Source organism: Balearica regulorum, chromosome 16, assembly GCF_011004875.1.
Source record: "Balearica regulorum gibbericeps isolate bBalReg1 chromosome 16, bBalReg1.pri, whole genome shotgun sequence".
NCBI classification, from domain to species: domain Eukaryota; kingdom Metazoa; phylum Chordata; class Aves; order Gruiformes; family Gruidae; genus Balearica; species Balearica regulorum.
Genome location: NC_046199.1, coordinates 1,172,122 through 1,197,462, shown reverse-complemented (window position 1 = coordinate 1,197,462; position 25,341 = coordinate 1,172,122). Strand labels below are relative to the sequence as shown.

Here is a 25,341-nt window from a genome sequence, read left to right as displayed (position 1 = left end):
CTGATTCCCCTTCTTGTGGAAGCCTTTCCACTAGTAATTGGTTTTCCTCCTTTCTCTGTCTCCTCTAATCTCATCTTCTTTTCCTTTCCCTCTCTGCTTCTCTGTGCTCCCCTGTTTCCCCTAGGTTTCCATTTCGGGTGAAACTGCTCCAAACATTCACCCTGACGCTCCTGCCTGGGGCATGGCTCACGTTTTCATGGATTATTTTTCCCAGTTTGAGTGGGGAGCAGGCAACCATCCCCCCCACTCACCGGGACAGGAGCGTACGGTGGTGCTGCGGAGGGTCAGCCTTGCCCAGCCCGCAGAGGTGATGCTGGCTTTGCCCACAGGCTGGTGCCCAGGCAGCCTGTGCCAGGGCAGAGTCAGCCCCATAGTGAACCCTGCAGGACCATGCCCACAGCATTGCCCTTTGCATGTCTGCTGCCTACAGTAGGATTGCTGGGGAGGGTGCTGGGCTTCCTCACTGGTGCAAATGTTTTCCTGCTGCTGTCTTCTCGTGGGTTGTTTTCTATCTTCTGTTCCAGAAGTGGTCGAATTTTAGCAGTGCTCTGTTCTTGGCACTTGTGAAGTCTTTAGCTGTCTTGCGGGACAAGCATGTGAATGTACAAAGTCTATGAAGTAACAGTAATCTAGCATCCTCCCCCATGCAGCAGCACAGATACACTGTGTGGTATATCACATACCCACCGTGTCCTTGCTGCAGGATGCTCCACAACCTTTGCTTGGCCATTGCTGCAGTACCTGTAGCTGTCTCAGCTGCCAAGCCCATGGTCGTCTTCTGCATTTCACAGGTAACCTGTACAGGTTACATTCTCTGAACCACTGCTAAATAATTGCTTCTGATGAGATTTCCCTGGAGAGCTGGAAAGGAAGGATGGACTTTGGAGTGAATCTGGGCTGTAGCATCTAGTAGGAAGGGGAGAGGGCGGTTCTGTGCCTAAAGGTGGTTTCGTTCCTTGCTCATGCTCCTGGCAGTCTGACATAGTCTTAGGGCACGCGGATGAAGCTGAGAGTGAAGCTACTCAAAACAGGCCATTGCCTACAGTGAAATCTCACCCTTTGCTCATGGAGATTGGTTAGATCCAGCTGAAAAAAAGGAGTCCTAGTTGGGTTTAACCAGCCTTGTTCCCCTGCTTCATGAGAGGTGACCCGATGGATGTTAATGTGTCTGCTGGGAGCATTGCTCCTGCTTCATACTTCCAACAAAGCTGCAGATACTGCAGGTATGTCAGTGAGCCACCGCCCAGAGCAAAACATGGTCCCTGGAGAGGACAGAGGGGCTCAGACCCCGTCACAGCATCAGCCCCCTTATTCTCAGTCCCTTCTCTCCATCAGCGAGTTGCCAGGCTCTTTGAATAGACCCTGCCTCAACTCTTGCATGAATAATAATAATTTAGTCAGCCCTGTCGAAGGCAGATCAGCTTTCTGTTACTTATGACAGCAGTCATCAGCAGTCAGGTAAAGTATGTTTGATGCTAACTCTTCTTGCTCCAATTGCAATGCAGGGCTCGGAGCATTGGGTATTTATAGAGAGAGAAACTCCTAGGCTGGAAGTGGTAGCTCTAAAGAAAGCTCTGGGAGTCAAGAAAGAAGAAGCACATGCAGGTACTTCAGAGGTGAAAATGAGCGTGAGCGTATCGAAAGTGGAGATGGCAGTAGGGAAAGCCATGGAAGTGGCTGGCCAGGAAGAGCCAGCAGATGCAGCTCTGGATACCCGGACGAGAGCAAAAATGATCGCTAGTCCAGAGGATTTTGAGTCTGTCTGGGAGGATGAGATCTATGAGAAGGAAGCCAGCGGGGAGCCCAGCCAGGAGGCCGAGCGCCTGCCAACTGAGAGCACACAGGAGGAGCTGCAAGAGCAGGGCGACGAAGCAACCACCAGTGAGCCAGGTCTGCCCAAGCCATGTCAGCAGCCTGAAGATAGGCAAAAGGCCAAGATTTTGGGGCCACATCCTCCCCAGGGGGAAAGCGAGGTGATCTCCAAGGAACGTGCTTCTGCAGCCTCCAGGAAGCAGGAGGCCAGAGCGCCGGCTGCAGCCACAGAGCTCATGAAAATTAAAGTGAAGGCTAGTGACGACAGCTCGGAGACTTCTGCAACCCAGAGGATCATCTACTTAGGAGATCCAGAGGGAGAGGAGAAGGATAGTAAAACACACCTGCTCTCAGCGACTGGTAGACAGCTTGACTTGGAGGACAGACCAGAAGCCACTGTGAACACGTCTGGGGAGGGATCCGGGCATACGGCACCTGCGGCAGAAGGGTTCCAACCCCCTTCCTCAGCAAGTCAGCAACACAGGGCAGTGTCTGGAAAACCTGCAGAAGCACTGGAGGAGCCCAGGACAGGCTGTGATGGGACCAGCCTGGTGGAACATCCCACCTCAGGGCAGGAGGAAGGGCTGCCCCTACAGCAAGAGAAAGCGTCTGCTGGGCTGACAGGCTACAAAGCACCTGAGGGACATGAAGCCCTACCATGTTCCCAAGAGGCGGGACCAGAGGAGACGGATCTGCAAAGCCCACTGGGAGGCTTGAAGCCGTGCAGCCTGGCAGGGGATGACCATGGGGCTGAGAAGTACAGAGGGAGCCCAGTACGGAGCCCGGACATCTGCATGGCAATGGAGGGGCTCTCAGGAAGGATTGGAGTAGACAGTGACAAGGAGGAAAGTGCCAGAGTGGTTCTTCAGATGGAAGATATAGAGACCAAGTCACCTCCATCAGCTGTGCCTTGGCAGGGCCACCCTCGCACCACCACGGGGTCAGAGGGGGATAAACCCAGCACTGCTGCCCCTACGCCCTTTCCCCAGCAATCCAGCCCTGTCCCTGCAGAGCCAGCCACAGGCACTGGGCCTGAGGGCAGAGACCTGTCCCAGGGCACCAGCCCTGTAAGAGGTGTGGGCATACCCAGGGACGTGAACCCCTCAGCAGAGGTGACATGCCAGGAGGCAAGCCCTGTAGTAGGCAAAGGAGCACCCAAGGACGTGAGCCCTGTGGCAGAGGTGGCAATAGCCAGGGGCGCCAATCCTGAATCTGAAGAACAACCCCAAGACATGGGCTTTGCTATGTGGAAACCACACCAAGGTGCAAGTCCTGTTGCAGAAGGACCACCTGAAAACACAGACGCTGCGGCAGAGCTGATGCAGGTCAGAGACCCAGCCACAGGGGAGGTAGTCCAGGACATCGACCCTGTCACAGCGAGGGCAACCCAGAGCAAAGTCCCTGCCAGAGAAGAGCTGCTCCAGCAGGAGAAGCCCATGATAAAAGAGCTTTCCCAGGACACAGGGCCAACATCAAGGAAGCTGACCAGAGATGAAGGCTGTGGGATGGATGAATTGTCCCATGACAGAAGCCCTTGCATGGAAGAGCTGCCTCCCAAGGCAGAAGAACCAGAACAACAGACTGAGGCCATAATAAGACACCTGCCCCAAGAGGGTCCCATGGCTGGAGGGCTACTCCACATTGCAGGTCCCAAAGTGCAAGAGCCACCCTGGGACTTGGAGTTTAATGTGGGACAAGATCTGCAGGGCAGGAGCTCTACAGTAGGAGAAACTGCGAGGGACAGTGACCTTGCTCTGGGGCAGCCACCGCAGGATGAATCTTCTCCAAAAGAAGCTGCTGATGTCCCGCACTCCCAATCCTCCACAGGATTGTGTCAAGGAACCAAGACGTACCGGCTCTCTACCTTGATCTGTGAAGGTGGGGGAGAACTGCAAGCGAGCAGTGGGACACATCAAATAGAGTCTGGGTCATTGGTACGCGTGGCCGGGTGGGCAGGAGCTGTGTCCCAGGAGCATGGAGATGTCACAGTGGCCCCAGGTAGCTGGCAGGACAGCGAGAGCTACAGGAAAACCTCAGTGGCCTCTAAGATTAAGATGTTTGAGCAAAGCGAAGTGGAGCGAAGGGCAGCCCAGGAAGGACAAGAGCATGTGCCTGAAGCTGAGACATCAGCCAAAGCAAAGGGGAAGACAGGTCTGGCACAGGACATGCTTTTGAACACAGGCCTCGCCTCACCGCTGGTGGTGCCGGTCACTCCAGTGGGACCTGCATCCAATGTGGGCTCCTTGGCCCTCAGGCAGGGGGCTGGTTCAGGAGACACCTCCCAGCCTCTCTCTCTAAAGGAAGAAGTTTCTGTTGACCTGGAGCTTGAAGGAGAAGACAGTGCTGACCTGGCCTCCCCCGACTCCGGCTGTGAACTCACACTGGCAGAAGCCGTGGTAACTCTTCCAATGAACTGTCCGGACGGAAAGTTCATGCGCATGTTGTGTGGCTCTTTATTACCATGTTCAGTGGCTCCTCACACATCCATTGACTGACAGCAGTTGCTTTGCATCCCCTGTCCTTTATGTATGTGTGTGTGGTCAGGCTCATTTGCTGAATGCAGACCCGCTGGCCAGTTGGTTCATCAGCTTTTGTTTTGTGACCTTCCCCGACATTTTGGCTCCCTGGAGAATGCCGCTCGTTAAACCCAAGAGTGGGCACCCAAGCTTCATGTCCAGGAGCAAGAAAGGGAGACGGGGGGGGTGGCTGAAGGAGCTGCGACTCTGTCACGGACATGCACACACACCTAGCAGCAGCGTTCCCACGCTTCCAGCTTCACCCTTGCATTTCTTATGTTGATATCCCTTCTTGCTTAGCTCGCCGGCCTCACCCACCCTCCCTTGTCTTCAGCAAGCTGGTGGCTGGATGATGAAATAGCTTTCTTTGCTCTTGTAAGCGCTAGATCCTCTCCTGTAGAGTTCATTTCCTTACGACTAACCATTTTCTCTAATCCAGAGCAAATCTCAGGAACCAAGTGGGGAAGAAAAGGATTTATCTGACCCGTCAGTAAAATCCAGCCTGAAAGAAGAGAATTTAAAGACTGCTGTTCCAGTGGTCTTCCAGGTCTCAGTGCTGTTTTACTAACTGCTTCTTACCGTAGTATGAAAGCTCACCTTAACCGGCTGAGGGCTGTGTGCTTCCAGCTCCTCTCCCCATCGCAGACCTGTTATGTATATATTTATACATACACACACACACGAAAACATGTATGCAGGTGTGTTCCTCCTGAGTTTGTTTGACACCCTGTTTCTCATACCTCTCAACCTCCCAGCAGTGCCAAGGGGAGGTTGTTCCGGCACAGCCCAGCCCATTGGGGGGATAGCTCTGGCTGCAAATGCTTGGACCAGAGTCCAGGAGCGGGGTTTCCTCTGGCATCAGTGGGCTTAGAGCTGTTCCTAAGGGCCAACTGCCTAGAGCGAGCTGCAAAGTCCAGCAATGGGCCTAGATTTCCCAAAGTCCAGCATGGGTCTAGATTTCCCATGGCTTCACAGCAAAGCATGGTGAGAGGAGATGTACCCTCTGATGGCAGAGTTGAGAGGTATGTCCATGTCTGAAGAAGAGCTAGCAGAGGGAGGTCATCCCTTGGCTCTGATCGTGCTGTCAATTACACTGACCAAACACTCCACCGGATCACCCCTAAGCCTCACCACCGGCTCCATGAGGCCTCTCATGCAGGGGAGCGTTCTGTTGGTGGGGCACATTCACGCCCCCGGCACAGGCGGCTGCCCCAGAGTGCAGGGCTGGTCCTCCTCGCCCCGGGGCGATGCTCTGCAGGGCCCACGCGGATGCTCAGTGGAATTGGCACACTCCTTTGCTTCTCCTTCACCGTGCGTGGCTCATGGGGCCCTTTTCTTTCAACCTCTTCTCTCTTTCTTTCCCTTTGTTTGTTTTTTGGTTGGTTTTTTTTGAGTGCCCAACCTTACTGACATATGATAGCACTGGCGTCTGAGCTGTTTCTGAATGTCTCTTAACAGACCTGTTGTTTTGCATACATCTGCTTCCACCAGGTGCACTGACGTGCCTCCGGGCTGGCCAAGCTTTTCTGTGTGACTGACCCTTTCTTGAGATGATTAATTACCTGTAGAGTTTTGGCAAAATCAGATTGAATAACCCTTCTCCCCCCACCCCTGCAAAGTCGCTGCTGTCAGAAAGGTTTCAGTCTCCGTGCTTGAGTTGTGTTTGACTCTACTCTGTGATGTTTGCTGCAGCCTTCTTTCTCCTCCTCCCCTCTCCCCCACCAGCGCTGCCAGCGCTGCCGCGCCATGCGGTGCTCACCATCTGCGTCTCTCTCCGCCATTGTGTCTCATTCAGAGAGCGGGCTTGAGGGAGGGTGCCGAGGAGAAAGCTAAGCCACCTCGGCACAGGGCTCCTGAGAGCGACACCGGTGACGAGGAGCAGGACCAGGAGAAGGACTCGGTCTTTCTGAAGGACAACCACCTGGCCATCGAGCGCAAGTGCTCCAGCATCACAGTCAGTTCAACCTCCAGCCTGGAAGCAGAGGTGGACTTCACAGTGATTGGTGACTTCCACGGCACGGCCTTTGAGGACATCTCCCGGAGCCTGCCTGAGCTGGACAAGGACAAGAGTGAAACGGAAGACGAAGGCCTGGTTTCCTTCCAGCACACTGACAAAGTAGTTCCCAGACTGGAAGAGGATGTCAAAGGCGAGGAGAAGGTCTCCCAGCCCAGCCCAGATGTCTCCCAGCTAGAGGTACACAGGGACGCCATTCCACCAAGACTGTCTCAGTGCCATCACACGTCCATGTTCCTTGTCCTGGTGTCCCGTATTGCCTCGCTGGTGTGCACTCCCACGTTGGTTTAGAAGAGCATGCTAGCTTTCAGACCCCAGGTTCCTGTCTGGTGTAGCTGTTTTCCCCTGATGCACGCTGTCTGTGTTGCATGGCTCTGTCGTGTATTTGTGCATCTGCTAACCAGGAGAAGGCATCGTTATCTCTTAATCCCCCACATATGGCTGCCTACCCTGTCCCTCACACCACTACAGCATGTCAGCAGCTGGGAAGGGCACGTGTCACTAACCAACGGCTCTGTCCTTGTGTTTTGCATGAAGTCAGTGACCAGTTTGTGTAGCGAATAGAAGCGTGCTGCCGACTAACCTCTCCGGTCATGTCAGGGCAGGGAGGGATTTACAGCGTAGCTTGTGGGAGCCACTCCAAAGCTTGTGGAGGGTCGTTCCCATGCTGGGACTGATGATAACGGGGCTGAGGAAAATGCATGCAGCATGCATGTGGAAGCTGAGTGTGTGCCACAGGGAGAGGATGGTAGAGCCAGCCCCAGCTCGGACTAAACGTAGCCTTGCCTCTGCACCAGGCCAGGGCCACCTCCCTGCCCAGTCAGCAGTCCTCCAGCCCTGGCAGGTAAGTCCCCAGTGCTGCCTGGAGCTGCCGGGGTGAGGCCAGACCTGGAGCCAGGCAAAAGCTGCAGAATTAGAGGGAGCTTTCTCTGAGCCAGCCTGGAGCATCCAATGCCATGGGCTCCATGGTCATGGCGGGGCTGTGGGCATGGGTGATCAGGTCCACAGTGCCCCATGGCTGGCACTGGGCAGGGGAGGCCATTGGCTCCGGAGTAGAGCGCTGGGTGAGCATCCCCTGTGCAGGAAGAGCCCTTGGCAGCTCCAGTTTCCTGCAGCAGGGGAGTGCTGGAAACCTGTCTCCATTCCCCCGAGGTTCTGACACCCCGGGTGTAACCACAGCCACCGGGAGCTGGTGCAGACCATGAACCTGCTGCGGGGTGTGAGTGAAATGGATTTGGTGGGTCCCACCCACCTTTTGAAGACCAGTTTGACCTAACCCATGGTGTCTATAAATTTATCCCAAAAATCCCTGAAAACCCCAGGGACAGAGCATGAGGTCTGATTTGGGGTATGTCAGTCTCACAGGACACTTTGTATGGTGGCTGTCTGCCCAGGGCAGCAGCCTGGCCTCTGCTCTTTGGCCCAGCGTGACACTTGTGGGACATCACACATGTGTGGCCCTTGCAGAGGAGCGGGGCAGGGATGCTGTGCTCGCGGGGGCCGGTGCACAAGGAGCACTCAGGGCTGTTGGCATTGTGTCTCAGCGCCTGACTTGCTCCATTTCTTCTGCAGCCATCAGCCCCGAAAATGGATGCTGTGACCGCCAGCCTGGGGCCAGGCGTGAAGAAGGCCGAAGCGGATGGCTCCACTCCCCACCGGGTCGGCACCACGGACGCAGCCCAGGTGACATGGTGGCTCCGTCCTCCTGTGGCCCTGCCGAGCCTCAGTCCAGCAAAACCTGTCTGCAGGCAGCAGCGCTGGGGGGGCAGGTGGCTGAGTGGGGCAGTTGGGGGCCTCTGCTCACCCTTGTCTTGCTGGAGTCCCCAAAACATCAAACCAAAGCCCACCCAGAGATATTCTGTGTGTGTCCCCGGCCCCATCTGCCACGCCATTGGGCAGCGCTGGCACATGGGGACATCTGCAGAGGGTGACAGCCACCATACGCACTGCACTGTGCGTGTCCGTGGCTCCATGGCCCTCCCCGGCTTCCTCTGGCAGCAAGGATGGCCACACCATCCCTGCGAGTGTCACCCCCTCCCTGGCACCTCCAGGCTCACCCGGTTTCCTTTGGCAGGTGGACGGCGGCACCCCGGGCAGCAGGGACGCCGCAGCCACTGCTCGCGCTGGCACTGCAGAGACAGCACTGGCAACCTCAGTAAGCAGGGCTGGCCCCTCGAGAGGTGGGGGAGCTGCTGTCCCCTGCGGTCCCTCTGCTCCGGGGAGGGTGACCAGAGCCGGCGGTGCTGGGGGGGACACGACCCTGCCCCACCAGGGATGTCTGCGGAGGGCGACCTGCCGCGTTTGCCCCTGGGTTGCATCCAAGCCAACGCACCCATCTGCTCTTCTTTCAGGATCACAGCACCAAGGCTGGGAAGGGGGCTGTTCCCATGACAGACCTTCGCTCCCTCTCACCGGTGAGGGGGGGGGGATGTGGCACCACCAGCCAGGCCAAGTAGTGGGGAGGGAGGGACAGAGTCCTGCGGGGCTGGGGGCAGGCCGGGGTTGGTCCCAAGGACCTCCTCCCGTGTTCCCAGCACTGGCACCCTTGGCTGGTGCGTTGGTACTGGGAAGAGCAGAAGGATGCTGAGAAGGTTGGGGAGCAAGATGGCAGGGGACCCGCTGGCCGTAGCCTTCCTCCTGTGCCAGATGCACCTTGAGCATCTGCTGGAGGAGGGTAATTCCTAAAAAAAAAAGCTTATCCCCTGGTGAAGTCTCATAGCGGGCTGAGATATCTTTAGTTCTGAGTGTCCTGCCTGGCCACCCAAGGCCACACTTAAAGTGTCCTGACATCCAGAGGAGGGGATGGCCATCAACAACCCTGCCCAGCAGCAGGTCTTCCTGTGTAAAGTGTTTTCTTACTTGATTGCCTCGTTTCAATGGAGTCAAGCCCAGCCAAACACCTCGTGCTGCCCCAGGCTCCGTCACTTTGTGCAGCAGGGAGGACGTGCGTGGCGCTGTGCGGCTGGGCCAGTGGTGCAGCCTCCCCAGCCCTCGCCATGCGCAGCGGGACGGCAAACCTAGAGGTGGCCTGAGAGCTCTGCACTTAGGGTGACGCTGAGGATGGGTGGGGAAGAGCGGAATGCAGCCACGAAATCATCTCCCCAGGGCAGAGGCCTTCTCCTGCAGCTTTGGGCTTGGGGTAGCTGTGGAAACCTCTCCCTGCCCCACCCCACCCCAAAAAAACCTAGGTCCAGTTGGAAGCACAGCGCAGTGTCTTTTTTTTTCCCTTGCCACGCTCTCCCCTTCTGTGCTTGGCTGAGTAGGTGCATCCCAGTGGGAAGGTCCCAGCTCTTCGGGAGCCAGCTCTGGGGGCTCCCCTGTGCCAGCCCCGCTGACACCGCTGCTCTCTGTCCCGCAGATCTCCAGCGGCTCTGCTGGGAAGGAAGTGCTCACCAGCATATTCAGTGCCACTGCGGAAACCCTCTCCACTTCCACCACTACCCACGTTACCAAGGTAAGAGCGGCTCCGAACGGGGCAGCTGGGGGGTTCCTGATGCAAGCCACTGGAATTTAAGGATGGGTGGATTTATGCTGTGGTTGGTACAACGCCCCTCTCCTTACAAGCTGAAAACGTGTACGCTGTCCCGCGGGGAAAGGCGAGCCGGCACAGCGCACCGTGCCCCACTCCGAGCGTTCTGTGCCCCGTTCAGCCCTGCTGTGCTGCCCGTCCCATCCGGCCAGGTGTGACCGCGGGGGACCGCAGGCAAGGACGGCCAGGCATCGGGTGTTCATCACCCACATACCACCCAGAGGGACTGGGAACACACGCTGCGCCCACCTCTAGTTAGATTGGGAAGGCAGGGAGTGGTCGGGGTGAGAAGGAAGAGCAGCGTGCAGTGTCGCTGAGCTCCTGCGGCCAGCTGCAGGGGTGGGGGGGCTCTGGGGTAGGCTGCCAGCAGCGTGCATGCGAGATCCTGCCCGTGCAACTGGGGGGCGTGTTCCCAGACGCACCCAGAGCCAGACCCCCCGTCGCCCTGGCCCAGGAAGCGCACAGCACCAGTGCTGGAGCATCTCGCCTTGCCTCAGCTGTGGGAGCTGTGTTTGTGTGGGGCGTACTGGGTTTATTAGAGCCGGAGTGGCGCAGGCAAGGGGGGGTGATGTTAGGAAATGAAGGAGATGAGGCTGCATCAGAGGACCTCACCCGTGGCCATTTCATTCCCAAATTAAGCGCACATAAATGAAAGCAGAAGTTAGCAGAGCTCTGACTGCCAGGAGCTGGCTTGTCGGCCGGCTGTGGGTGAGTGCTTTCCTTCTTGTTGTGCAGACTGTGAAAGGAGGGTTTTCAGAGACCCGAATAGAGAAGCGCATCATCATCACAGGAGACGAAGACGTGGACCAGGACCAGGTAGGAGCAGGACACCCTGGCTTTGCCTGGCTCTGGCTGCCCCCGGCTGCAGCACCGCATGCTTCTGGTGCTGGCTCCTACCTGTTTACTCCTTCTTTCCAAAAACTGACCCCTGAGGCCCCAAACCTACGAGCTGTGCCCAGCAGCGCAGGTCCCCATGGGGGGCACTGGCCCCCACCTGAAGCCCCAGCCCAGCTCCCATCAGCGAAGCAGTGGTAAAGGGTACATCCCAGCACAGAGCCCAGGGGTGGGATCAGCTGTTTATTTTCTTAAAACACGTTTCCAGTTGCCCTTTCTCTGTTGAAATGCTCCGGTGACCCGGGTTCTTCCTCTCTTTCCAGCCCAGTTTCACTCCCAGTGATGGTGTTTTGCATCTGCCTCCGTGACAGAGGAACAAAAAGTGATAAACTTTTATGATGAAATAACAGCGATTGATACAAACCTCTAGGGCCGCAGGGTCATTTTCCTGTGGCCTAACCCTTTGGGATTTGTTGCTTAAAAATTAAAGAGCTAAAGTATTTTAAAGGCTCTAAAATAATTTTTATGGGGTTTTTTTAGAATTATAAAAATAAATTTAATTAGATTATTATTCTAGATTTTTCTAGGGTTTTGCTGCATAGAGAATTGCTGCTGTTCCTTTGTTTGGGTTTCAGTAGGGAGCCTGGGACATAGCACATCTCTACAGAAAAAAACAGCAAGAGAAGGGCAGTGCATGTGGCATCCCAATGGTGTTTGAATCCCCAGTGGGTGGTGGGCTCCAGCCTCTTCTGCCGGGCTACTGTGGGTTCAGCTTTGAACCTCTGCATCCGTGTCCTCCTGGCATCCCACTCGGCTCCAGCTGCTTTCAGCCCGCTGGTTCTGTCCGAGAGAAACGTGCCAGATTCCAGGGAGGTGATGATAAATGCTTTCGTCCTTCTGGTTTCTAGGCACTGGCTTTAGCAATCAAAGAGGCAAAACTACAGCATCCTGACATGCTGGTAACCAAAGCTGTGGTATACAGAGAAACAGAACCTTCTCCAGAGGAAAGGGACAAGAAACCTCAGGTAGGCGGAGAAGTGACTGGGATGATTTATTCCTGCTGCGTAAGGGGTGGATGTAACTGGGCAAGTGTCTCTGATCCCCGCCAGCTGCCGGTGCTGGCAGGTGCTGCTGCTGCTCGGCACTAAGAGCGGCAGCTCTCGGCCAGCGGTTCCAGTGTGATGGTGGCTCCGGGCATGGGCACCTGGTTGTGGTTAGGAAGCCGATGCCATGCCACCAAAAGTAATTCTGCTGATGTCAGCTTGCTGTCCTGCTCAGCAGAGGGGTCAGAGTCATTTGGATGTAAAGAAGAAAGGATCCACTTGTCCCCCTGGGGCAGGGAAGGAAAAAGGTGCTACCAGTTTTGTGGATGGGCTGAGAAATTTGGCTACAGGTTCTGCAAAGCCAGTCCAAAGTATCAGACCAGTGTGTGCAAAAAAAAAAGAGGTTTCTTTAGTCCAGTTCAGGTCCCCAGGTTGTCATTTTGTAGACGTGCAGGCAGCAGCACACAAGGTTTGCACCTCCTTGCAGCTTCCCCAAAGCAGTCACAGCCCCAGACATTTTTCTTCAGGGCCAAGCTGGCTTGCGGAGTCCTGCCCCACCCTAAGCCCCCTCCAGTGACCCCCTTGCTCCCCCATCAGCCGGGTTGCTGCGGCTCTTCGGCGGCGGCACAGCCCGGCAGACCTCTGTGCCAGAGCAGCTGAGGGGCGGAGGAGACCGGGAGCTTCTGAAAGCAGCTTCGCTGATGAAAAATGTATGAGGGGCTCTGTCGCCAGCCAGGCTGCAGGTGCATCTCGAGAGGCCTCTCTGGAAATGTGATTTTGTGTTTCTTTATCATACGAAGATTTTGATTGACAGCTTTTAAGCTTGGAAAAGCGACCGGCTCCGTTGCAGCTTAGAAGGTCAGAAGAGGCTCTTGCATCTGCCTGATCTTACCTCCTGTCGCACAGTACAAACAAGCAAGCCCTTCTGCCTCATTTAGGGAGCCACCCAATTTTAATTGAATGGCTTAAAGTAAGGGAGCACCGACTCACCGTTATCTCCCCCATACACCAACACCAGCCCAGTGAATTAAGAGTTCCTGCTAATTAACAGAGATCCTGGTAACTAGGTGCAAACCGTGGCCCCAAGTGTTTGCAAATTTACTGTCCAGTGCCCCTCATACAAAGCGGAGCTCTTTTATAGCCGAAGAAATCAGCACTCCATGACCGGTCATTTCCATCTGCCTTGTACAGGAATCTTGACCAACATGTTCATGGAGGTCGGCATCTGTATTCAAACCCGGAGAACAGCGGAGAAAGAGCCTTCATGCTGGATTTGTCAGCAAGACATAGACATCCTGGCTGCAATGTTCATGGCGAGAGACAAAAATTTTTAAAAAAAAAATAGCAAATCTATTATATATATATATACATACATACATATATATATATATATAAAAACAGGAAACAAAATGCATCCTTGCACTGCTGCTATATGCTGGAAATGAATAGCAAACAGCACCACCAACAAACAAAGCCAACCCTCTGCAGATAAATTGAAGAATTTACTGGATTGGTGATAAAATAAGATTTAAAAAAATCATAATAATAACAATAATATTGTTAACAATACAATAAGCCACCATCTTGCATGTTACATTAAAGGATACACAATCATGAGTTCATTTGTTGCACACTGAATGGAAAGGAAAACTGCTTTGCAACAAAGCAAGAAATAAGCAAACTGAAATAAAAAAAAACCCCACAAGCAGAAGCAAAACCATTCCCCACCTATGGGAAGAAGAGAGAAAAACATTGAATTTATTACGTTATTTTCCAATTCACAAGTGTCGTTTCACCCTTCTCATTCCATGCTGGTTTTTTTGCATCTTTTGGGGTTCTGTTAACTCTTCCCCTTCCATTCCTTATCTTCTTCTCTGTGCACTTGTCCAGCCTCTTGTTCTCTGAAGGTATTTAAGAATGGATTTCATTTCAAACAAAACAAATGATATGTATATGGTTTCTCATTTATAAAAAAGCAGCCTGTAGGGGTTTCATATGGATGTGCATTTAAGTTATGTATATTATTATATATAACGAGGGGGGAGGGAGGGAACAATACTGAAATAATTCAACAGTGCTGGTAAATATGATGACAATGTTTTTAAATTATTAACTCTTTGATTGACTGTGGTTGGTGTATTTTGAGACTCTTTTAGATCACACGTGGGACTCTCAGTCCTGCAAGAAGAGAATGGGGAAGGTTTCAGCCCACCGGCTGACCTGCAGTGTATGTGGTGGTTGGATTTGGAGGGTCAGCGGTGACTCGGAGGGGCAGGGAAGGAGGTGGAGGCTGCGGCTCTGGCAGCTGTAGGCAGGATCGTCTCCCTGGCCCCCACCCAGAGCCACGAGAGTCAGCTGGGAGCAGGGTGGCAGCCGCCGGACTGCGCTCATCGCCGCTCTCCAGCCCACTGAGCCGTGCCGGTCGTTGGGGTGGTTTTGCTTTGTTTCTGGATCCCAGTAATGAAGTTACTTGAGCTTTGTAGCAGGGTCGAAGGCAGAGGGGTTGTTTCTGCCCTGCCTCCCCCGCTGCCCCGGGGTGTGATGGCAAGGGCTGCCCGAGGCGCTGCGATGAGATGACAGCCATGGCGGGGTGATGGCAGTCCTTCCCCTGACCTGCCTAGGGATGGGCAGGGGAGAGACTGCGCTGTCTCCATCCCTGCAGAGCGTCCCCAGCATCCCAGGCTGGACGAGAGAGCCCAGGTCCTCTGCATAAGAAGGCGCGTGTCGAGGAGATGTCAGTGGAGCTGCCTTCCCCCAACTCATCCCAGCTCAGCCTTTAACCACAGGCTTCATCTATGGCTGCCTTTGGAAGGGGATCATGGGCCAAGCGCGGGGCCTCGTACACTGTGAACCAGGCAGTTAGGGTGGACGTGGAACCAAAATCAGAAAGGAAAGAGGATAAACAGGTTTCCTTCCTGGAGTCAGCTCTAGCTCCTGTGGAAACAGAAGGGCCCATGATTCTGCACCATTTTGCCTTTAGTCTCCCACCCCTCACGCAGACTGTGCCCAGAAGTAGGTGCATTTTGCCAGGTCCTGCAATGGCTTGGAGGATGACAGCTAGCAGGAGAGCCTGTGCTGTGAGGACATTATGGGCAGACTCCGCTCACCGCCTGTGCTGCCCTAGGAGAGAGCCTGCTCTCTGGCAGCCACACTTCACCAGTTGCTCACTGGTATGTCCCTGCGAAGTCTGTTCTCCTTCTGGCAGAGAGGTTTCTCCTGCAGGCACGAGAAGCGTGAGCCCAGGCTGCTTGAGAAGCAGACAGAGCTGCTGGCCGGTGCCGGTGCTGCCAGGTCGTGAGGGTCTCCCCAGCTCCCATCTGAGCACCTTCAGCTACCTTTAAAGAGCAGACCCCGAACTAAAAAAAAAAGAGTTAAGGCAGTTGCGAAGAGGCTACTTTTCTCTCTTTTCTTTTTTCAAACACCCAAACCAGCTGTAATCAGCTGTGGCACTTTCAGAGAGAGAAGCGGGGTGGCGGAGGACCTGTGGTCCGTACACGGCGCTGGTCTTCATCAACACACTGCATGTTTCCTGCTCAGAGGAGCCCACCTGGCTTTGACACCTTTACACCTACCAGAGGTAACTGTGAAACTAGAGACTTGCTTTTGACATTGTGTACAGTTATAAAATCGAAGGTTACTGTTAAAATGAGTGGCCTTACAGAGTTAGACTTGATGTGCGCTTGGACTGAGATGAGTTACGTTTGGAGTGAGCAGATCCAGTCCGTGGCTTCCACAGCGTGTTTAATGGGTGACAGTGTTTAAAAAATTAAAAAAAAAAAAAAAAAAGAAAAAGAAAAAAAGGAGAGAAAAAAGCTCACTGCTTGTTTGCCTGGCGAGGTGTGGGTTTCTGCTGCCCAGCAACAACTGAGGCCCCCACGGGCGCCCATCACCTGGCTCCATTTCAGATAGCTGATCACCGCTTGTTTTCTTCCAGGGGCCTTTCTGTTGAAAGGGGTGGGAGACACGAGTGCCTGTTTTTACCTGATCCCACAAATTCATTCCAAACCTGGCCTGTGATTGCATGAGTAATAATAACAGTAACAATAATAACAATATTTATTTTTATTTGAGAAGCACCTTACCAACCAACTGCAACGCTCTGTTGTTCCTTCACTAACTCTCCTTTCTCTTCCCTTGTTCTCCTTCTCCCCCCTTCGGTCATACTCATTTTCAGTGCTCGGTGGTGTATGCGTGTGTGCTCACTGTTCTTGTATTCAATAAAAGTGAAATAAATGTGTTTGATGCTAAACCAGCGTGGGGCATCAGTGGACTCTTTCCTACCAAGGCGATGGAGAACTGGAGAACTTGCAGCTGGGGTCGGTACGTGGAAATACTGGACTCCGCTCTCTAAAGATTGCGGCTGGTGGAGCTGGGAATGGCCTCACACAGTGGCTGCCGACCCTCATGTGCACGCGTGGGGCAGTGAAGGTGGTTGTGAGGATGCTCAGAACACTGAGAGAGGTGGTGGCAGCTGTCCCTGAGGAGTGTGCCTGTGGCTGTGGTCCTGGGAGGGAGGACGTGGTGCTGCGAGGACATCTGTCCTGCTGCGGGGTCTGGGACAGCAAAGGCCTCTGCGTGTGTCCCACTGTGCGGGTCTCCAGGTGTCTGTCCTGGTGCAGGGCTCTCGGTCCATGTGTCCCGCTGCAGGGGTTTGTCCGTCTGTCCCGCTGTCACCAAAATTTGGGAATAAAGAAAACTCCTTAACACCAATTCAGCATGAAGAAGCAGGCATTTCCTTTTATTGCAGCGCTGGGTGTCAGGAGGAGAGTTCCTCACATCGGGCACCCCTAACGCTGGTTCTCTTGTCATATTTATCCACAAGTGTTACAAAGATGCCAAGGCGGTACACTCCCCGTTCCAAGAATTGGTTCCTATTTCTTTGCCTAGTCTGCAAACTAGAAGGCCTGCTCAGTTGCTTTCTCCGCCTCTGTCTTTGGCGTAGGTGCTATAATTTGGGTAGGGGGCTTATGGGTGGGTGGTGGTGGGGACCCTGGCCCAAATTCCCTTTCCCCTACTTTCTCCATACTTCCGTGTTGGTAATTGTTCGCTCTGTGTCTCAGGAAGATCAGGATGCTCCTGGAGGCAAGGAGTGTCCTCCCTTTCTGCAAGGTATGTACATAAGGACCTTGAAGTGTCTTGTAGCTCCTCCTTTTTCTCATGATGTGTAGCAGGTGCTCATTCTAAGAATCCTTCGCCTTCTACCTAAAGTAACAATGAATGGTTTCTTAACACATTTAAGTTGGCCTTCGTTACCGGCCTATCTGTTTGGCTACACGGCTGCAGGGCTCTGTCCCCGGCCGGGAGGGATCGGCTTTGGGGGACGGCGGGCCTGAGCGGAGCAGCCGCCAGCCAGGGAGGGCGCGGCGAGGGCAAAGGGGAACAACGGCCGGGTTTGGGGCCTTGGGAGCCGGGGAGCATGAGCGGGGGGGGGGGCCGGCCGGCCGCACTACGGGCCGGGGGACCCCCCCCACCTCGGGCCGGGCACTGCCGGCCGCTCCCCCAGCCGGCCGCGCCCGGAACTGCCACCGCCGGAACCGCCGCCCCGGAGCCGCCGCACCGCCCGGGCGTTTTTCGGTGAGGACCGGGCGGGCTCGGCGGTTCCGGGCGGTGAGGACTGGGCCGCGAGTGTCGGCTGTGCCGGTAGCGGCCTGCCCTGCCCTGCCCTGCCCATGGCGGCTCCGCGGCTGGACCCCGAGCTGGCCAGGCAGCTCTTCTTCGAGGGCGCCGCGGTCGTGGTGCTGGGCGTTCCCGAGGGCACCGAGTTCGGCATCGACTACAGCACCTGGGCCGTGGGCCCCCAGTTCCGCGGCGTTAAGATGATCCCGCCGGGCGTCCATTTCCTGCACTGCAGCGCGGGGCGGGCGGGCGGCGGCCGGGAGACGGGCCCGCGCACCGGCTTCTTCCTCAGCCTGCAGCGGCGGGAGGTGCGGGTGCTGCGGTGGGACGCGGCCAGCGAGGCGGTGGGCCTGGCGCCCCCGGGGGAGGCCGAGGCCTTCAGGGAGAACCTGCAGGAGATGGACCGGTTCCTCGGGCCCTATCCCTACGAGACCCTGAAGAAGTGGGTCTCCCTCAGCAGCTTTATCAGCGAAGCGGCGATGAAGAAGCTGCAGCCGGAGAGCGGGCAGATCTGCGCCTTCTCCGAGGTGCTGCCGGTCGCGGCCGGGCGGCACACCAGGGACCGGGCGGAGCAGCGCTTGCCGCCCTTCGGCGCCGAGTGCCGGAGCTACGCGGAGGGCATGGCCCGGCTGCCCCGCATGAAGCCGAAAGCCGGCACCGAGATCAGGTTCACGGAGCTGCCGAAGCAGATGTACCCCAGCGGTGCTACTCCGGAGGAGATAACCAGGCACAGCATGGACCTCAGCTACGCTCTGGAGAAGGTGATCAGCCAGCGATACGCCAGTCAGCCTCTGGATCTGCTTGGTGAGTGCCGCACGTCGCCCGGGAGAGTCCTCGGGTGCTTTGGGAAGATGCAGCCGTTTCTCTGTGAAACGAGAGCCCCGGGATGAAAGCTGTGCCTGTTCGTGGGCCCTGTCCCCTGGCGTCCTGAGGCATCTCTCCTAATTGTGTGACTATTTATCGGGGGTGTACTGACAGGACAAGGGTTAACGGGCTTAAACTAAAAGAGGGGAGATGGAGATGAGATGTGAGGCAGAAATCCTTCCCTGTGAGGGTGCTGAGGCCCTGGCACAGGGTGCCCAGAGAAGCTGTGGCTGCCCCTGGCTCCCTGGCAGTGTTCAAGGCCAGGTTGGATGGGGCTTTGGGCAACCTGGGCTAGTGGAGGGTGTCCCTGCCCATGGCAGAGGGTGGGCTGTGGGGTCCCTTCCAGCCCAAACCAGTCTGGGATTCTGGGATTCTATGACTCAACAGGACAGAAGTTTCTGGAGGTTTTATCAGCTGTAGGGCCTGTTCCAGTTGCACTGGTGTGAGAACGCGGTGCTTGGTTCTGGAGCTGCCAGCCCAGATTGCTGCAAATTTAAGTCAAAAGCAGCCAATCGCAGGCAGCTGCGAGGTGCATCCCATGCAAAGGGGACCTGACGTTTGGCACCAGCCTGGCAATTTTCCTGTTAAGTGAACCTCTGAGGACGGAGCTAACAGAGTCCTGGGAGCATTGAATGGGATTGAACATCGTAATTTTCAGATTCTTGTTCCTGTTTCAGTGGTGAGGTGGTGTCAGGTCTCCCAGCAGTAGCCGGTCTCCTCCCTGGCTGGAGCGGTGGCACCTCTGCTGTGTGCTGCTGGCGACTCTCTGCGGCAGCGTTTGAGGTTTGCCAGCCCTGCTGCAGGAGACATCCACAGTGAGGGCTGCAACTCCCCGTCACAGGGTCTTAATTACTTGCCAGCCTTTTTTTAACATCTTGTGATAGGAAGAAATATCAAATCTGTGGAGGTCCTGAAGTGTGGGTTTTGTATGGTGGCAGTGTGGAGGGAGGGCTTGGGAACCCAGCCGAGCTGGAGCCTTGAGGCTCCTGAGGTTTGGAATAAGCTTTTGGTTTTCTCTTCTTCCATCTTTTTCTATATTAACGTTATACAATTTATTCTCTATCAAAATTATCAAAGATAATTAGGCTGTAGGATATACAAAGGATGAATTACCTTAGGAAACAGTGACACCACCATTCTGGCAAAATAGCCGATACTAAGTGTCCGGTGAGATGCATCCTGGCTCTTAATTCCACGAGGAAAAATCATCTGTTAACGTACCGCTCATCTCTCCCAGTGTTTCTACAGCCTTTACATTCAAGGGCAGTAGAATTTGCACTCCTGTGTGGCTCTGGAAACCCATGCTCCGCACAAGGCGGAATGAATGCTTGCAGAATAACAGCAATGTCTGACTACTTATTTGAGTGTCATTTTGAGAACATGGATGATACTGGAAGTCCTTAGGTGGCTGTATATTCTGATTGCCAGGAAAGTCACTCTCCAAAAGTGATAATTACAGTTACAGGTGGACCTGCCTGATTATGCTTTGGGTTTTTTCCAGCTGACCATTAGGAAATAGTCAGTGTTTGGAGTATTGATTGCTATTAGCAGAATCGCTGGAAGGGCAGAATGCATGTGCAAAAGGCAAACCCAGAGTTTTATGCAATCATTGACAGAGCTTTTGAGAGAACATGTACCTTGGATTTGTTTCTCGTCTTATGTGTGTTTTGTTTTGTTTTCCTTTGCTGAATATGCGCAGCTGAGTTGCAGTTTGCTTTCATCTGCTTCCTGATCGGGAACGTCTATGATGCATTTGAGCACTGGAAAAGACTCTTAAACATCCTGTGCCGATCCGAAGATGCCATCGGGAAGTATCAAGACCTTTATATCAATCTCATTTCTGTGCTGTATCACCAGCTCAGTGAAATCCCAGCTGATTTTTTCGTGGACATTGTCTCCCAGGACAACTTTTTAACCAGCACCCTACAGGTACGTTTGTGGCTATTTCTTGAAAAAGAGGAGTGGGAGGAGAGGGCAGGCAGGATGTCAGAGCAAATGCAGGGAGAGGATGCAAAAGGAATTAAGCTACTGTTGAGCTGCGTGGGAGATAGTGAGCCTATCTAAGCACGCACGTATTTTCTGTTACTTTTTCCCTGTGTTATTTACAAAGAAATGCCATTTGCTTGTCAGCTCAGAGTTTGATCTCCTCAAGCTACGCCTAGAAGAGTCTAATGCAGTACAAAATTGAGTTAATCTGCATGCAGAGAGGCCAGCAAAGTGAGGCGATGAGAGGCTAATGACAATGGCTGCAACAGAGAGTGGGGACTGCGTCTTTGTTAGTATGTTTTCCTTGCAAATAGTGCTGAAAGTAGCCTGCTACACAGCATGGTTTGAGAGTTCTGGAGTGCCGCATCTAGTGCGACTGGACTGTAGCAGCATACTTTTTCTAAAAATTTTTAAGGCCTTTGACTACACTAGGCTGAACAGCTGTGACAGAGGCTGAGCTAGTGCAAGATGATGTCTGTTTGATTTTTTTTTTTCCCCCCAAATGCCATTCATTCTTTTAAAAAAACCCACAAAACTTTGGCATAAAAGACTGACGATAGTGATTTTTGTTCAACTTGAATGTTATGCTTAGTATGCAGAGACACTGCAGTAAAACCTTATTGAGCACTGACAGTATTTAAGAAGCTTTTCCATTCCTGTTAGCCTTAAGCAAAGCTGAAGATTTCCTATAATCAAGTTCTTATCCAGAGGGAATTTGTGGTTAGTCCAAAATGCAGAAAGCACTGCTTCTACGGAGACAGACATGGGCAACTGTGTGATTCAGCACTACTAAACCCTGTTACTCCCACTGATTGTAACCATGTTAACAGCTCAGCAAACAAACTAAACAAAACTTGGTTTAAAAAAATAAAAAAAGCCAAAACCAGATACACTGGTGAAGCTCAGCAATGGAAACATAACTTAGAACTGGTTTTGCTGGGATTAAGTTGCAGGTGCTTGATGCAAATTGGTGATGCCTTCCCCTCTCTCAGGGAGTAGTTGCATTTCTGGACTTGTAACTCCAAGTTCTTGCTGTAGATTTGGGGAGAGTGGAGGTGTTTGGTTTTAATTTGCTGGGTGAAACATATGGGCAGCGTTGTTTTAGTCAAGTGACTTTCTTCACTTTTTGGAATTTGGATTCATAAAAGTCTTGATATTTTTGTTGTTATTTTATTTTTGTTGGTGGGTTTTTTTCCATACCATCACAGGACTGGAAAAATCGAGCTCTATTTGCAGCACGCTTGCAGAGCAACACTTTGCACAGCAGTGCAAAGAATGTGTCAGCCAGCCATTCTTTCCATCTGATGGGAGTTTTGGAAGCACCCTGGTTGTCTTTCCTTTTTGGATACCTGAGTCTTGTATGCCCTTGGATTCCATCAGTCTACTTTTTTTTTTTACTTAAGCAGTAGAAACTGATGCCTTTAGGTGGCTGTGCTGGCTTCAGCGATCATTTTTAAGCCCTAGCAGGATTCACCACGTTCCTAGTAACAAAGAAGAAATTTGCCTTATGGTTGAACTAAGCCTCTCCTCGCTGAAAGTTCTCCGTTTCTCTGCTCCTGTGGGATTTCTCTGATGCGCTGAAATAGTGCCAGGGAACCTCTGGGACTTGCCTTACCCAGTTGCTTTATGTACACAGCCATCAGAGTTAACAATCTTAACTGGATGTGGGCAGGTGGATCGGAAGAAGTGCAAAATGGTGTGTGCGGGGGTAATATATTATCTCTGTTAGCTTTTGCTCGGCTTTGAATACAGCAACTTTATTTTTGGAGTTTTATCTGAGGCAAGAAGAGTACAGCATAACCTCCACTCAATATGCAGCCCTAACAATGTTTAAAGAAAAAAATATTGATGAAATAACTCCTTTAATATGCAGTTCATTGAGGAGAAGTGGGAAGTATAATCTTTTAATCTTTTTTTTTTTTTTTTTTTTAATAGCAGCCTTGCTGTGGAAGAGAGTTCTGTTATAAAGAGGCAGTTTCACGGTAGAATGAACAAGGAAAAGGCAAACGATCATAACAAAGCAATGAACTTTGCTGCTCATCGTCAGTGTTTTATCCAGCTGTCAGTAGGTCTCTCCCAAATAAGAGCCTGCTTTTTCCTCAGAGGGCTTTCCCTTCACTTCCATCGTCCAATGATTTTCTTTCTTTGGCTTTGAAATATGTTTCTTTCTATGGAAATGAATTCTGGATCATGAGCTCAGAAGAGGAGCAGAAGCAGGCTGATGAGAGATGGGCTCTGAGGCTAAATGCCCTGTTTAATCATACACAGCTGCTGTAACTCTCACAGTGCTAACAGAAGCTGTGAATTTGTGAAAATAGATTTGTGTGTGTTTGGATGATGGAAGGGAGCTCACCTTTAGAGGTTAGTCCAGATTTCAGTGCCCTGGGCTCAAGGGAATGGCTGCGCTGGGGATAACTGGACTTTGTCCAGAGAGCTCCCCTTCCTCTCTTTCCTCCAAGCTCATTTTATTAAGTTTCCTCTGTATCCTAAGGTGTTGGTGACACCATACTACAAAAATACTTAGGGGGATCTCCTGGTCCATCCACCCATGAAAAAGATGGATATAATTATGTGTTGGTCTTTTTGATACATGCTGTAAAATTGACTGTGTGGCAAATGAAAACTGATAGTCCTCTTTTTTTCTTTTTTTTTCCTTTGGCTCAGACATTTTTCTTTGCTCACACCTAAGAGTATTTCAGAATTCCATAATACATATTTAATTGCGTATATACTCCTCCTTGAAACAAAGTTACTACCTTCATGCAAGTATTTCTATCCCTGACTCAGTGGAGTGAAGGCAGGATATCTGTCTTGGCTGTGGGATGAGAGAAGTGTAGGCTTTGTTTAGGTAGCCCCAAATCTGGAGTGGGTTCCAGGGGGGTAGGTCCATTACCAGTGGCCTAACCTGAAACTTTTCCTGGTGCACCCTGTTGATGACGTCTTTGTAGGAAAGAGATGCACACCTTGTGCCATGGCTGAGTTCTTACTGACCCGTGCTTTGTTCTTTTAGGTGTTTTTTTCCTGCACATGCAATGCTGCTGTTGATGGGACCCTAAGGAAAAAGGCTGAAAAATTCAAGGCTCACCTAACGAAGAAATTTAAATGGGACTTTGAGGCAGAGCCTGATGACTGCGCTCCTGTAGTGGTAGAACTTCCTGAGGGTGTGCAGGTGGACTAAACAAAATGCTCGCTTAGAAACTAACAGCTTTTTAAAAGAACTCTTTCACCACATCTCCACCCTTGCCAGCTTCCTAAAGTCTGTTTCTGAAGCTTACTCCTCTTTCTGCCTTAGAAGCAGATGTGGAAAACCCAGGAGGATTCCTAACTTCAAGAGGAGACCAGAATCATTGGAGGAGTTTGAGTATTGTCACACAGCTACTTTGGGCACCTTGTGGTTTTATTCCCTAGCTCTTCTGCAGCATCTTCTCATCCTGTACCCCGCTGACCTCTAGATCCCTGGTCCCCTCCGTCCTTCTGAGCGAGGAGTGTTAAGCCCACACAACTGGTTATTGCAGCTTTTGATAGCTGGAACCCAGAGTGTGAACTGAGTTGTTCTGCTCTTCCTAGGCTTGTGTTACAGGGGTGTAACCACAACGGTTTCAAAACTCTGTTGGATGCTTATGCCACTTACTGTGACTTACTGCCATGATCTGTTGTGGAGGAGGACTCAGAGCCACAGCAAAATTCCTCCCATTTCATACCCCTAATACTGAGGTATCTTATTCCTCTCATTCTGTTAAAGCCTTTTGTATTTACTGCTGACACTCTGTTAAGCCTGATGTTACCAAACTGATAACTTTTTTTTACGAGAAATAGAGTTATTGGACAGTAGTCACCTGGGTCTTGAAGAAGAGAGCCAGCACATGATAAAGTCAAACTTCCACATGAACTGGATCCTCTGTTTTGTTATAATTGAGAACCTTACATATTTTCACTGGTGCCAGTCTCTTCTTTCTCCCCATTTCCCACAGGCAGGCCATAAGAAAACTTGTGGTGCTTGTTCAGAGCTGCACAGGGATGTAGTCCTACCACTCTTTACTTTCTTGGCTGTTCGACTCCTCCAGCAATTTCTCTCTGTGCATGTCTAACAAGATAACGCTGTTTGTTAGTCTTTTCTAGTTCAAAATAAATCTCAAGAGAGCCTTGCCTACAGAAAGCCTCTGTATGAATAGTTCTGAGTTATTTAGCCAAATGTTATGGTACGGTGACACTGCCTTCTCTTTCTGATCGGGATGTCCAGCGTCCCCAGAAGTAACATCACAGTGGTATCTGTGACATCCAAGGACAACTCGTAGTAAAATGGTGTATGGCATGTTCTGGGAAGAAGGTATGTGGTGAGATGTTTCCAGATAATCAGGAACTTACAACAGGAATCGGCTTCAGAAGCCCTTGTCTACCGCTCGGTGCTGTTTCTTCCCTTTCCTCAAAGGCTCTGCACTCCGTTACTCTGGTGTCTCGGTTTTTCCATTTTAAACATGCTCCGTATTGACTACAGGCCCTTAGGGGACGTTACTCCGATTTGGCAAGTGTTTTGTTCTTAAATCCTTCTTTCCATGCTTTCTTGTCCTTAATACCCTTGAGATGTTCGGTACCGTACCTTGACTGTGCTCCCCTCACGCCTTCTTGCTCTTTGTACCCACAGGCAGTGCTGGCTTTGCAGTTGCCAGCCGGACAAATAATTTGTAGTGAATGGTCCCGGCTTTGACGAAAGATGTCTTTTTCAGTTTCTTGGCTATTTGCACCAACCTGATGACCAGTTCTGTTGCTTTGAAGCAGAACACTAATCATTGATGTAAGTAGCAAAGGTAGCGTGGAGCCTGGGGACCTGTCTGTCTGGCGGGGGAGAGGAGCCATGCTCTGTGGCTGCAGAGCAGGCTGCCCAGGCAACGCTCCCACTTGTTTGATGTATAGGTTAATTTGAGTGTGTCTTTGTTAATTTTCAGTTGTTGTTTTTGAGATTTAACTTCCAAAGTGTTGCTATAAAAGTGTAGTTCATTATGGGAACCTGACTGTTACACAGAGAAAAGAGAATATAATTGTACTTCACTTGTGGTTTGTTGTTTTGGTTTTTTTTTTTTTCTTTTTGCAAGGTTGTAACAGGGAGAAGTAATATCTCTCATTAGACCC

General features: G+C 52.3%; 2 protein-coding genes across 19 annotated transcripts in view; both read left to right on the top strand.

Moving 5' to 3' along the window:
- The window catches only part of EPB41L1 (erythrocyte membrane protein band 4.1 like 1), a 69,158-nt gene extending 53,157 nt beyond the window's left edge, over positions 1 to 16,001 (top strand). For 5 of the 17 annotated variants that reach the window (XM_075768228.1, XM_075768237.1, XM_075768229.1 and 2 more), the window contains 8 exons: positions 6,124 to 6,522; positions 7,915 to 8,025; positions 8,417 to 8,497; positions 8,694 to 8,756; positions 9,701 to 9,796; positions 10,607 to 10,687; positions 11,614 to 11,730; positions 12,940 to 16,001. In XM_075768228.1, the coding sequence (XP_075624343.1) occupies positions 6,124 to 6,522; positions 7,915 to 8,025; positions 8,417 to 8,497; positions 8,694 to 8,756; positions 9,701 to 9,796; positions 10,607 to 10,687; positions 11,614 to 11,730; positions 12,940 to 12,948 (957 nt within the window). In that variant the 3' untranslated portion in view covers positions 12,949 to 16,001. Of the gene's footprint in view, positions 1 to 1,505; positions 4,209 to 4,767; positions 5,260 to 6,123; positions 6,523 to 7,914; positions 8,026 to 8,416; positions 8,498 to 8,693; positions 8,757 to 9,700; positions 9,797 to 10,606; positions 10,688 to 11,613; positions 11,731 to 12,939 lie in introns of those variants that run through there. The other 12 variants (XM_075768225.1, XM_075768227.1, XM_075768224.1 and 9 more) reach the window with 7 other exon arrangements.
- Positions 16,002 to 17,236: 1,235 nt separating this feature from the next.
- On the top strand, positions 17,237 to 24,370 carry AAR2 (AAR2 splicing factor). Of its 2 annotated transcripts, none has more exons than XM_075768477.1 (3): positions 17,237 to 18,168; positions 19,928 to 20,175; positions 23,242 to 24,370. In XM_075768477.1, the coding sequence occupies exons 1-3, from the start codon at positions 17,418 to 17,420 to the stop codon at positions 23,257 to 23,259; spliced, it is 1,017 nt and encodes a 338-aa protein (XP_075624592.1). In that variant the 5' UTR covers positions 17,237 to 17,417; the 3' UTR covers positions 23,260 to 24,370. The 2 variants fall into 2 exon arrangements, with proteins under 2 accessions (XP_075624592.1, XP_010304393.2); XM_010306091.2 differs by having other exon boundaries at positions 17,241 to 18,168; positions 19,928 to 20,157; positions 23,225 to 24,370.
- Positions 24,371 to 25,341: the final 971 nt, after the last annotated feature.

Excerpts from the sequence above, each read along its gene's own strand:
- AAR2 (XM_010306091.2), top strand. The coding sequence starts at position 17,418 with ATGGCGGCTCCGCGGCTGGACCCCGAGCTGGCCAGGCAGCTCTTCTTC. Across the intron at positions 18,169-19,927 it reads TCAGCCTCTGGATCTGCTTG|CTGAGTTGCAGTTTGCTTTC; the intron begins GTGAGTGCCGCA and ends GAATATGCGCAG. Across the intron at positions 20,158-23,224 it reads TTTTAACCAGCACCCTACAG|GTGTTTTTTTCCTGCACATG; the intron begins GTACGTTTGTGG and ends TTGTTCTTTTAG.